This window comes from Limanda limanda, chromosome 8, assembly GCF_963576545.1.
Source record: "Limanda limanda chromosome 8, fLimLim1.1, whole genome shotgun sequence".
Taxonomy (NCBI): Eukaryota; Metazoa; Chordata; class Actinopteri; order Pleuronectiformes; family Pleuronectidae; genus Limanda; species Limanda limanda.
In genome coordinates this window covers 4,547,185-4,560,953 of record NC_083643.1, presented here as the reverse complement: position 1 = coordinate 4,560,953, position 13,769 = coordinate 4,547,185, and the positions used below count along the sequence as shown (strand labels likewise).

The window sequence follows — 13,769 nt, the reverse complement described above, 5'->3', positions numbered from 1 at the left end:
TGAAATTGAAAAGTTGTTACTATAAGGTATATGTGTTTTTAGGTCATTACTTGTTGTGTCTGAAAAAACATTCCGCTAAAATCCAACAATAATAAAGAGAATACATTATTTTGTCCATTAAAGGGAATCAAATTAAAGTCACACACAAATAGTCTGGCACGGGGTGCATCATGTTTGAACAGCTGGTGATGCCAATGACTATGATGGACTTCAGAATCAAACCTTTTTTCAGTTTAAAAAATCTAATATAAAAAGCTTGAGTGAAGTAGATGATCCTGTGCACAAAACATTGTGTATTACTTCGCAGAGGACAACAACAGCTGTTGTAAACCAGGATGTATAAGAGGAGTGATGAAAAAAACACAAATACATCAAAATGTTCATTGGAGATAAACTGAAAGTTTCATTATCTTTAGTATAGCGTCAAGCATGACTGAAAAAAAGCCACTATGAAGACCATGTGCATATTAAAACCAAAGCAAATCTGTATGAACATTGAAAAATGGTACTGAAAGATCATTTTAATGTTACAATGTTAAAAATGTCCAAGGCAGCAACACAGATATGGGCTATCTGTAGATGCCTCATAAAAGATGTATGGCCTCCCTGACATCTAAAATATTAGATATATTAATTAAGACTACAGCTGTAGGGGATAGCAACACCACATTTGGAAATCTCCCCCTTATAACTTTGGCATCAATCGCAACATGAAACCAATATAAGGAGTGGATTCAAACCTAAGAGTGTTAGTAGAGGACCCCTGAAGACTCCTGCTACTGGTAGGTGTATCGTCAATCTGCTTTAGAGCATTTATTGTTTATTATAAAGATAAGAGAACTTTCTTTGATACTAGTTAAACAGCAATATCAACAAATCTTAGATAAACATTCATGAACTTTCATAGACTAAATATATGTTTTATGATTTCCACAGGATTGTGAAATATAAAGGAAGTTTGTCATAGAAAGGGGCAGGTATGAACTACTTTTTTTATTGTGGTCCAGTTTGAGTGAAACATTGAATTTAACTGCATAGTTTTGTCAAAACTAGGATTAGTGTGACTAATCACAACTACTTCGAGTCATGTCACATGTAATGGACAAAATCAATTAGAGATATTATAGTAAGTGTCTGTGAAGACTCTCAGTCATGGTATCTTCAAAAGTCGCACAGAAGTGTCTGCGGGCAACTGGACATGCTTGAGTTGTTTGAAGAAGTTTCACCTCTCATTCAAGAGGTTTCTTCATTTCTAAACTTAATAAGAATGTTGGTGAAAGGCAAAACTAACCATTCAAGAACCTTAAGCAAGTCAAGTTGCCTATAATCAGTTGCAGCTCCTGAAGAAAATTAAATAGTTACTCAGTTTTTTGGTCAGTTACATGAACTTAAGGTAGCAGCTCTAAAGCATAGGCTTTAGAGGCGTCCAAGGCCATAATGATGAAAGTATAATCTTCAATGAGTACGGATGCACTTAGCCAGTGTTAAATCACATTGAGAGTCAGTCATCAGTTTAAGATTTTTGTTTTTTGACTTTCAGACATAACCCGCCACCATGAGTACAGACGCGGAGATGGCCGCTTACGGCAAAGCAGCCATATACCTTCGTAAGCCAGAGAGGGAGAGAATTGAGGCTCAAACCGCACCTTTTGATGCTAAGGCTGCCTGCTATGTGGCCGATGCCAAAGAGCTGTACTTGAAGGGAATGATCATCAAGAAAGACGCTGGCAAAGTCACCGTCAAAGTCTTGGAGACTCAGGAGGTTTGTATAATAAAACAAGACTCAACTGAAAGTTAAGTATGTGTTTTCAGTTGTAATTGTAACCAATGTCCTGTTGCAGGAGAAGGTATTTAAAGAAGACGACGTCCATCCAATGAACCCTCCCAAGTACGACAAAATTGAGGACATGGCCATGATGACCCATCTCAATGAAGCCTCTGTCCTTTATAACCTCAAAGAGCGTTATGCAGCATGGATGATCTACGTAAGACTATCTTTAAAATGCAATAAGTTATATTGAAATCAAAAACTAAACATGGAGTTAACTGTTTATCTCTATGTTCACTTTCAGACCTACTCTGGGTTGTTCTGTGCCACTGTTAACCCTTACAAATGGCTCCCAGTGTACGATCAAGAAGTTGTTAATGCCTACAGAGGCAAGAAGCGTATGGAGGCTCCACCCCACATCTTCTCCGTCTCTGACAACGCTTATCAGTTCATGCTCACTGGTATGTTCTTATTGTAGAATTTGTATACATTAAACAGAATGTTGTTTCACTGAAAGGAATGTGTTTAATTAATTTGGTTTCTATGTTTACAGATAGGGAGAACCAGTCTGTCTTGATCACGTAAGTTCATATCTGTTGACTTTTCTTTAGAATCAAATATGTTGATCAAATTCATATAAGTCTGTGTTTATACCCAGTGGAGAATCTGGTGCTGGAAAGACTGTGAACACGAAACGTGTCATCCAGTACTTCGCCACAATCTCAGTGGCAGGAGGGGACAAAAAAGGGGGGGGCGGCGAAAAAAAGTATCAGGTATGTTGTGATGACACCATTGAGTTCAAGTAAAGTTGAGAAAGAGTTATTTTCTGATTTAATTTCGAAACTTGGATACATATAGGGGTCACTGGAGGATCAGATTATTGCAGCCAATCCCCTGCTGGAGGCCTACGGTAATGCCAAAACTGTGAGGAATGACAACTCTTCTCGCTTTGTAAGTATGGGGTTATTTTGTACGAGACAAATTTTTTGTTAGACATTGGTTATGTGGGGAGATTACAACAATTTCTATCTTCTAAATAGGGTAAATTCATCAGAATCCATTTCGGCACAACTGGCAAACTGGCCAGTGCTGACATTGAGACATGTAAATTATAATCCTCATAGCAAGTGTAGATGACTGAAATTCAGGACTGACCAGGTTTTGACTGATAATCCACATTTATAGATCTGCTGGAGAAGTCAAGAGTGACATACCAGCTTTCTGCTGAGAGAGGCTACCACATCTTCTACCAGATGATGACAAACCACATACCGGGGATAGTTGGTAAACAGATTAAGCTATTGCATGATTTTAAACATATGGTGATTGTTTTTTGTGAAACTCTGTATTTAATCTTCATCACGTTTTTAATATTCAGAGGCGTCACTCATCACAACCAACCCCTACGACTACCCCTTGATCAGCATGGGTCAGATCACTGTGGCCAGCATTGATGACAAAGTTGAGCTGGAAGCTACTGATGTGAGTGATCGAAGTTTTAATATTTAACATATTGCATACATCTGATGTGTATGATATGCAATGTGATTTTTATGAATGTATTTTCCAAAGTGGAGATGTTTCGTAAAAAATAAATCTTCTTAACACAGGCTGCTATTGATATCCTGGGCTTCAGTGGTGAGGAGAAGATGGCCATCTGGAAGTTTACTGGTGCTGTGATCCACCACGGTAACATGAAGTTCAAGCAAAAGCAGCGTGAGGAGCAGGCTGAACCTGATGGCACAGAAGGTGACTATTTGATATCATATCAAAGTGAACAACAGAAGTTCTCAATCACACTGGTTTTGTTTTGTCATGAAAACACATATATACAATACTACATTTTAAATAATGAAACCATTTTCAGATGCTGACAAGGTTGCTTACCTGTTGGGTCTGAACTCCGCTGACATGCTGAAGGGTCTGTGCTATCCCAGAGTGAAGGTCGGAAATGAGTATGTCACAAAGGGACAGACTGTAAATCAGGTAAACATAAAGTATTCATTTCAAGTATCACGGTAAATATTTTTTTTTTTATAATGACACACCCATGTATATATATATATATATATATAAAAAGAAAAGAGTAATTTGTACAAAACATGATATAATTAAACAGCACTAATGACACGGTGGAGCATAAACTGAGGCCAAAGGCCTCAGTGAACAGGGGGTGTTTGAGTAGTTTTTTTAACCTGTCCAGAGATGTAAAGTTGCAGATTTTGGCAGGGAGAAAGTTCCAGAGGGTGGGGGTTGCAACAAGATAGGTCCCCAAAAGTCTGCGTTAAGTGTTAGGCATGGAGAGCAATCCAGAGTTTGAGGACCACAGCCTTCTTAGCGGAGTGTATGGGTGGAGGAGAGAGCCTTAAATATAGTTGGGCTACGGCAATTAATAGGTGAGAATAAGGAGTTTGTATTTAATGTTTTTAACACTGGTGACAGGGATTTAGATGTACTGGGTGTGTTATGTTTGTATTGACTATTAATTGCAAAAATAAAGTTTTATACCTATATAGGGTATACAGTAGCACAGCATTTTACAAAACAACTAAACAGAAGCGTACAGAAAAAAATATTTTTACATTCTTCTTCAGGTGAACAACTCAGTTACTGCCCTGTCTAAGTCCGTCTATGAGAGGATGTTCTTGTGGATGGTCATCCGTATCAACCAGATGTTGGACACGAAGCAGTCAAGGAACTCCTATATTGGTGTCCTGGATATCGCCGGCTTTGAAATCTTTGATGTAAGCTTTATACACTGCAACTCATTATTAAAATATGACAAAGCCTTTCCTGTTGTCTATGAGCAATCAGGCTAATTATTTGTCATCTCACAGTTCAACACCTTGGAGCAACTTTGCATCAACTTCACCAATGAGAAACTGCAACAGTTTTTCAACCACACCATGTTCGTCCTGGAGCAAGAGGAGTACAAGAAGGAGGGTATTATCTGGGAGTTCATTGACTTCGGTATGGACTTGGCCGCCTGCATTGAGCTGATTGAAAGGGTAAACACCAATTTTATGATTCTATTGTATGTAATTCTCCTAAAAAACACCAGTCACTTCATGATATACTTTATCTCTCTGTTTTTTCATCTAGCCCATGGGCATCTTCTCCATCCTTGAAGAGGAGTGCATGTTCCCTAAGGCTGATGACACATCCTTCAAGAATAAGCTCTATGATCAGCATCTTGGCAAAAACAAAGCATTTGAGAAGCCAAAACCTGCAAAGGGCAAGATTGAGGCTCACTTCTCCCTGGTGCACTATGCTGGTACAGTGGACTACAATATCACTGGCTGGCTGGACAAGAACAAGGACCCCCTGAATGATTCTGTTCTGCAGCTGTACCAGAAGTCATCAGTGAAACTGCTGGCTGGCCTGTATCCCGCTGTTGTTGAGGGTATGACACACAATTAACTGGTCAATTAAAACATATTTTAATATTGTATTACTCTTTATCAAATGTAGCAAGTTGTCTCTGTATATATTCAGTTTCTCACAAAAATAATTCTACTTGAAATGATCAACAGAGGCTGGAAAGAAGGGAGGCAAGAAGAAGGGAGGCTCTATGCAGACTGTGTCTTCACAGTTCAGGGTAAGCTTTGGCATTGTAAACTAAGAAATAGCATCACACATTACGTTATACACAACTAACTTACTCTTTTGTATCTACAGGAAAACTTGGGCAAGCTGATGACTAACTTGAGGAGCACCCATCCTCACTTTGTGCGTTGTCTGATTCCCAATGAGTCAAAGACTCCAGGTAAGATTTGAACTCTTTGGGGAATAGCATGTTTTTTTGTTAGTAGTGTTTCAGTTCAGTGCTGGTTCAATGAGGAGTATAACTATTCACAAAAGTAATAATGAAATGTCTTATGAAATAGGACTGATGGAGAACTTCCTGGTCATCCACCAGCTGAGGTGTAACGGTGTGCTGGAGGGTATCAGAATCTGCAGGAAAGGTTTCCCCAGCAGAATCCAATATGGTGACTTCAAGCAGAGGTACCAATGACTATATTTTTGACGTCCAAAAATGTTGCCACAAACGCCAAAAAATACTTACAGAGACCAATAAATTTTGTGTTAAAGGTACAAGGTATTGAATGCCAGTGTCATTCCTGAGGGCCAGTTCATTGACAACAAGAAGGCTTCAGAAAAGCTGCTCGGATCGATTGATGTTAATCATGATGAGTACAGATTTGGACACACAAAGGTAAGAACCATGCTCCCTTGTTTATTGTTGGTATAATTACAAAGGAGGTTGATTTTTCTTCTTCATTTTGTTTTTTGTTTGTCTGAAAATCAACATTGTACCTCAAGGTTTATTATGTTTGAAGAGATTTGGAACAAAATCAGACCATGTACAGGGAGAAATTACTTATAAATTGTATATTTTGAAAGAATGTATCTTATGTGTACATTTATAAAGAATCTTTGCCTTGCGAGTCTTAACAATTTAGGATACCTGAAAGTTTATTTAAATTTTCTGTTCATTCAGGTGTTCTTCAAGGCTGGTCTGCTGGGTACCCTTGAGGAGATGAGAGATGAAAAGCTTGCAACTCTGGTCACAATGACTCAGGCTCTCTGCCGTGCTTATGTCATGAGAAAGGAGTTTGTGAAGATGACGGAGAGGAGGCATGTTGAAAACAATAAATTCTAGACAAAAAGACATAAAAAGAAAAATAAACCAGGAACATTTTTCATGACAACAATTTCTCCTTCACAGGGAAGCCATCTACACAATCCAGTACAACGTGCGCTCATTCATGAATGTCAAACATTGGCCATGGATGAAGGTTTACTACAAGATCAAGCCTCTGCTGCAGAGTGCTGAAACTGAGAAGGAGCTGGCTTCGATGAAGGAAAACTATGAAAAGATGACAACTGACTTGGCTACTGCCCTGGCCAAGAAGAAGGAACTAGAGGAGAAGATGGTGTCTCTTCTGCAAGAGAAGAATGATCTGCAGCTCCAAGTGGCATCCGTAAGTAAATCTCAGACCGTACCTGCAATTGTCCAAGTGTTGTAGGTCAAATAATGATGGGCTCACACTTGATGTGTTCATACAATGACACAGGAAGGAGATAATCTCTCAGATGCTGAGGAAAGATGTGAGGGACTTATCAAGAGCAAGATTCAGATGGAGGCCAAACTCAAAGAAACAACTGAGAGACTTGAGGATGAAGAGGAAATGAATGCTGAGCTTACTGCTAAGAAGAGAAAGCTGGAAGATGAATGTTCTGAGCTCAAGAAGGATATTGACGATCTGGAGCTTACATTGGCCAAGGTGGAGAAGGAGAAACATGCCACTGAGAACAAGGTTTGTAAATTTTAAAATGTGTAGCATATCAAGTAAATTCATTGTTACTATGTGTTTAATAACATTTTACTTGCAAACATAGGTTAAGAACCTGACAGAGGAGATGGCCTCTCAAGATGAGAGCATTGCTAAGCTGAGCAAGGAGAAGAAAGCCCTTCAGGAGGCTCATCAACAGACTCTTGATGACCTGCAGGCTGAGGAAGACAAAGTCAACACTCTGACCAAGGCCAAGACAAAGCTTGAGCAGCAAGTTGATGATGTAAGTTTACAAAGTCACTTAGGTTAACAAAACAAGATTCTTTAGCATAATATTCACAATCTCAATGTCTCAATGTTCAGCTTGAGGGTTCTCTGGAACAAGAGAAGAAACTGCGTATGGACCTTGAGAGAGCCAAGAGGAAGCTCGAGGGAGATCTGAAACTGGCCCAGGAATCCATCATGGATCTTGAGAATGACAAGCAGCAGTCTGATGAGAAAGGGAAAAAGTATCCGAATTTTGTTTCCCTCCTTATGACAAAAAACCATCATGTTTCTAGTAATATTCAATAGCATGAATTAACTCTTACTGTGAATTTTGTCGCTCTCACAGGAAAGACTTTGAAATCAGCCAACTCCTGAGCAAGATTGAGGATGAGCAGTCTATGGGATCTCAGCTTCAGAAGAAGATCAAGGAGCTTCAGGTAATCAACATATTGCTTTAAACACAACACAACATGCTTTCATGTTTTTGTGTTTCACATTTAATGGTCAATAAACAATAAAACATATACCTGAAACAGGCCCGTATTGAGGAACTGGAGGAGGAGATTGAGGCTGAGCGTGCTGCTCGTGCCAAGGTTGAGAAGCAGAGGGCTGACCTCTCCAGGGAACTTGAGGAGATCAGTGAGAGGCTAGAGGAGGCTGGAGGTGCCACTGCTGCTCAGATTGAGATGAGCAAGAAGCGGGAAGCTGAGTTCCAGAAGCTCCGTCGTGACCTTGAGGAGTCCACTCTGCAGCATGAAGCCACTGCTTCCGCTCTTCGCAAGAAGCAGGCTGACAGCGTTGCTGAGCTGGGAGAGCAGATCGACAACCTCCAGCGTGTCAAGCAGAAGCTTGAAAAGGAAAAGAGTGAATACAAAATGGAGATTGATGACCTGTCCAGCAACATGGAGGCTGTTGCCAAAGCAAAGGTACAAAATACATGAAATATTGGAGTATTAAATGCATTTTTTTATACATTGAAAAAACATAAATTAAATAATTGTGTAAAAAAAATTAAATCTTTCTTTTCTGTTCCTTTTTCACTCAAGGGAAATCTTGAAAAGATGTGCCGTACTCTTGAGGACCAATTCAGTGAACTAAAGACCAAGAATGATGAAACTGTTCGTCAAGCGAATGACTTGGGTGCACAGAAAGCCCGTCTCCTGACAGAAAATGGTATGCAAATGACAGCCATCTTCAGTTTGACACAGATCAACCAGAAACAGAAAAGAAACTAATCTTTGATCTTAATTTTCACACAAGGTGAGTTCGGCCGTCAAATTGAAGAGAAAGAGGCTCTTGTCTCCCAGCTGACCAGAGGCAAACAGGCCTTCACTCAACAGATTGAAGAGCTGAAGAGACAGATTGAAGAGGAGGTTAAGGTAAGAAAACTCTAAATGTGTCCTTGCCTCGTTGAATGAGATTTAAACGTTCTACACTTTCAATAATATTTCTTATCCTAGGCCAAGAATGCTCTTGCCCATGGACTGCAATCAGCCCGCCATGACTGTGACCTGCTGAGGGAACAGTTTGAGGAGGAGCAGGAGGCTAAGGCTGAGCTTCAGCGTGGAATGTCCAAGGCCAACAGTGAGGTGGCTCAGTGGAGAAGCAAGTATGAAACTGATGCTATTCAGCGCACTGAGGAGCTTGAGGAGTCCAAGTGAGTAACATTCAAACAATTCAATTACCAGATATTTTCTTTGCATATATTTTGTACATTTAGCTATTCAACATCACTTTAGTGTCTTTATTTAATTTGATATATATATATATATATATATATATATATATATATATATATAAGAATATCTGTAAAAGTTGACAAGATATTATACATTTTTATTGAGAGAAAATTTGCAAATGTTTTAAAGGAAAAAGCTGGCTCAGCGTCTCCAGGAGGCTGAGGAGCAGATTGAGGCTGTGAACTCCAAGTGTGCTTCTCTGGAGAAAACCAAACAGAGGCTGCAGAGTGAGGTGGAGGACCTCATGATTGATGTGGAGAGGGCTAATGGGCTGGCTGCTAACCTGGACAAGAAGCAGAGGAACTTCGACAAGGTGGCCAATTCATACAAGGTTTTTTTGACTTGCCTTTGTATTGCTGAATATCTTTCTGAACACAATAAATTGTGTTATTTAGGTGTTGGCAGACTGGAAGCAGAAGTATGAGGAGGGTCAGTCAGAGCTTGAGGGATCTCTGAAGGAGGCTCGTTCTCTCGGCACTGAGCTGTTCAAGATGAAGAACTCTTATGAGGAAGCTCTGGATCAGCTGGAGACCATGAAGCGTGAAAACAAGAACCTGCAACGTGAGTTCCCACCTGACAACGAGAAAAATGTATTCATACTTTAGTGTTTGAGCTCCTACCTGATTGTCTTTGATTATATTCATCGCATTTTGTGTTAGTGTTCATAATTTACATTTCAGGCTTGACGATATATAATATGTTTCTTTCTGCAGAGGAGATCTCTGATCTGACTGAACAGATTGGTGAGACTGGCAAGAGCATCCATGAGCTGGAGAAGTCCAAGAAGCAGACGGAGACAGAGAAATCTGAGATCCAGACAGCTCTTGAGGAGGCTGAGGTATGTTTGTTTAATCAAGGGAGATTGTCTGTGCTGAAAATATTACAAATCTAGGACAATGCAGTATATCGGGCTAAAAGCCCTGAAGGTAAGGTGAAAAATCTTACTCTATGATGTCATCAGGGAACTCTGGAACATGAAGAGTCTAAGATTCTGCGTGTTCAGCTGGAGCTCAACCAGATCAAGGGTGAGGTGGACAGGAAACTGGCAGAAAAAGATGAGGAGATGGAGCAGATCAAGAGAAACAGCCAGAGGGTGACTGACTCTATGCAGAGCACTCTGGATTCTGAGGTCAGGAGCAGGAATGATGCCCTGAGAATCAAGAAGAAGATGGAGGGAGACCTGAATGAGATGGAGATTCAGCTGAGCCATGCCAATCGCCAGGCTTCTGAGTCCCAGAAGCAGCTGAGGAATGTGCAGTCACAGCTGAAGGTATTGTCAGTAAAACTGCTGTTGTACAAACTACAGTATAGTGAGTGCACCTACAGTTCATTATGAGTTTCATTCGTATATTTTCCTGCTATCATTTCACTAGGATGCTCAACTGCACCTTGATGATGCTGTCAGAGCCGCGGAGGACCTTAAGGAACAAGCTGCTATGGTGGATCGCAGGAACGGTCTGATGGTGGCTGAAATTGAGGAACTTAGAGTGGCTCTGGAACAGACAGAGAGAGGTCGCAAAGTCGCTGAACAGGAGCTGGTGGATGCTAGTGAGCGTGTTGGACTGCTGCACTCTCAGGTGATCAAATATACAGTACTTCAATATATAAAACCAATAAAACGTTAAACTACTGAAATGTTGATTACCTAAGAAACTTTTTTCATCCTCTAGAACACAAGCCTTCTGAACACCAAGAAGAAGCTTGAGTCTGACCTGGTTCAGGTCCAGAGTGAAGTTGATGACACTGTTCAGGAAGCAAGGAATGCAGAGGATAAGGCTAAGAAAGCCATCACTGATGTACGCTTAAGTTTTTACTTATTATAAATACTTTTTACTCATTGATTTTTGACATTTCTAAACCAAATATTGTGTTTTCCAGGCTGCGATGATGGCTGAGGAGCTGAAGAAGGAGCAGGATACTAGCTCTCACCTGGAGAGGATGAAGAAGAACCTGGAGGTTGCTGTTAAGGACCTGCAGCACCGCCTGGATGAGGCTGAGAACCTGGCCATGAAGGGTGGAAAGAAGCAGCTCCAGAAACTGGAGTCTAGGGTAAAACATTTATTAAAGATAGTTACATGGATGACGAAATGTATGAAAACATACAAAATACTTGTATTCTAAACATTTTTCTGAAGGTGCGTGAACTTGAGTCAGAGATTGAGGCTGAGCAGAGACGTGGAGTAGATGCTGTTAAGGGTGTCCGCAAGTATGAGAGGAGAGTGAAGGAGCTCACCTACCAGGTATAGTCACTTTATTACATTTAATGTGTACAAATCAATCTCATTTGCCATGTTAACAATGTATATTTAAATCTATAATCTATGTATAACAGACTGAAGAGGACAAGAAAAACGGTGCCAGGCTGCAGGATCTGGTTGACAAGTTGCAGCTCAAGGTGAAGGCATACAAGAGGCAGTCTGAGGAAGCGGTAAGCAAAAGCTTTATTTAAAAATGATTAGAGATACGTCATATTGCATTTGCAGTATATCTGCTGGTCATCTAAACATTTTAATATGCATTGTCTTCCAGGAGGAGCAGGCCAATGTCCACCTGTCCAAGTGCAGGAAGGTCCAGCATGAGCTGGAGGAGGCTGAGGAGCGTGCTGACATAGCAGAGTCCCAGGTCAACAAACTGAGAGCCAAGACCCGTGACTCTGGAAAGGTAAATATACAATTCTTTGTCGTAAACAAATTAAATGAAAAAAATTGCAAGTTAAAGGTGTTTGAAAGGAACATGATCAAAGCTCTGGCAAAGTACACATTTATGGTTATACGTTCATGGTAATGGTGAATTTTAGAGTAGACACAGTAATTCATAAAATCCAGAACAGACGAAAATTGTATATCTGCACGAAGCGTGTTGTTTCTTTGCACATATGTAACCTCAGTATTTCTTTTTCTCTTGTTACAGGGAAAGGAGGCAGCAGAGTAAAGGACTATTGAGTTGTTTTCAGTCATATAATATGATGTGAAATATACTACAATAAAATACCTTTTCTTCTTAAATTACTCTGTGTTATTTACAACTCATTGTGTGTTGTGAGAGCAAATGAGTTATGGATGATTTGCAACACAGTTAGAAAACATCCTACACACAGTTAGACAACCTTCTACACTTTATACACTATAAATTGCATTCTGGGTACTGTCTTGAAGTCACGAATGACCAAAAATATTAATCCAATGTTATCATTTCCAAAACCTTTGACATTTAGGGTATCAATAACAATTCAGCATTTATTTCATTGTGTATATATATATTACAGAATCTTACAAATGCAGCAACAAATGTGTCAATTGGGATTTGAATAAACCTTGAAAGAAATCAACAGCTGTCAAAATATACTGTAAATTCATCTTAACTGTCTTTATATGGTATGAGCCTTTTGCCATGACGGATCAAAAATAACTATTTCAAATAATTCATGATGCTTTTTCTGTGGGGTAGCATTATTATATACTATACTGTTTTACTCACGTAATTTCATGGGCACATACATTTAACAGTGAATTTCGCAGCAACCAAATTCCTTTTTTTGGAAAAACAACTGCTGAAAGGAAACTATATTACCAAACATCTACTGTTTAAGTTTACCAATCATACATTGAAAAGATTACTTTACATTCCTGCTCTATTTGGCATATCAGAAGAAGATATTTTGGACTTGTTGGAAAAGAATCATTACAATTATACAAATACTCAAAGAACGATATGTCCAAATAAAATGTCAGATTTACCATCAAAATATAATAACAATGATTAATATTGAATTAGAATCCCAATTAAATTAAATTCCAACCAAAGAAGTAACATTCTGGACTGGTGGAACTTGACCTTGTAAACAGGCAGAAAATACACATGAAGCCCTTAAAATTGATCTAATGCCAACCAAATATTTATACAGAAGGTCATCTTCAAAATAATTGGTTTAAATGGTATTGTATTTATATAGCGCTTTTCTAGTCTGATGATGACCACTCAAAGCGCTTTACAGTACAGTTTCACATTCACCCATTCACACACACATTCATACAGTGCATCTACTTGCAGCACTTTTGTTATTCTATGGGGGGCCATTCAGGGTTCAGCATCTTGCCCAAGGACACTTCGGCACGCAGATGGTTCAGAATGGGGATCGAACCGCCGACTTCAGGTTGGAGGACGACTGCACTACCTCTCAGCCACAGCTGCCCATGAAGGATTTAAAAAAAAATGTTTATATTAATGCAGATTAATACCTGCTGAGAAAGGAATTTTAACACTTGAATGAGAAAACTTGAAACTCAGAAAATCATGTTTAACACAAAACTTTGCATTCTTCAGAATAAAAGTTAGCACCTATTCCTCTATGTATTTCTTATGTGTTGTGCTAAAAACAAAATCTGTGACTTCCGGTGTTGCAGCTAATGGAGTAGGACGTGTTTCTCAGAGCTCCTGCAACAACTTTTTAAAAAATTATTTTACGTACACCTTTTCCATCTTTCTTCGATGTGTGTTTTCCCCACCTCCATAATCTAAATTTAACGCCGTCTTTTGTTAAGGCGTTTTTGTTTATCCTATATAATGAGAGAAGCCGATCCAAGATTTTGGTTCAATCAAATGTTTTATTTAAAGATACAATGAAAAGTTATTCATAGCTATGGACAATTATCACAGCCTATGCTAATTAAGTTAGCAGTAGGAAGATGAAAATGGCCC

The 13,769-nt window shown here is 39.4% G+C and overlaps 1 protein-coding gene across 1 annotated transcript; it reads left to right on the top strand.

Moving 5' to 3' along the window:
- Window positions 1-1,555: 1,555 nt before the first annotated feature.
- LOC133008601 (myosin heavy chain, fast skeletal muscle-like) lies at window positions 1,556-12,002 on the top strand. Its single transcript, XM_061075831.1, has 39 exons — window positions 1,556-1,762; window positions 1,842-1,985; window positions 2,073-2,229; window positions 2,322-2,349; window positions 2,427-2,541; window positions 2,627-2,719; window positions 2,809-2,872; window positions 2,954-3,052; window positions 3,147-3,250; window positions 3,379-3,517; window positions 3,636-3,754; window positions 4,363-4,512; window positions 4,606-4,776; window positions 4,871-5,171; window positions 5,302-5,366; window positions 5,447-5,534; window positions 5,656-5,773; window positions 5,861-5,984; window positions 6,270-6,406; window positions 6,498-6,753; window positions 6,847-7,089; window positions 7,172-7,348; window positions 7,429-7,574; window positions 7,679-7,769; window positions 7,869-8,258; window positions 8,379-8,505; window positions 8,593-8,711; window positions 8,793-8,989; window positions 9,201-9,384; window positions 9,467-9,632; window positions 9,785-9,909; window positions 10,033-10,341; window positions 10,445-10,648; window positions 10,742-10,867; window positions 10,950-11,120; window positions 11,207-11,311; window positions 11,404-11,499; window positions 11,601-11,732; window positions 11,982-12,002. The coding sequence occupies exons 1-39, from the start codon at window positions 1,556-1,558 to the stop codon at window positions 12,000-12,002; spliced, it is 5,808 nt and encodes a 1,935-aa protein (XP_060931814.1).
- The last annotated feature ends 1,767 nt before the right edge of the window (window positions 12,003-13,769 follow it).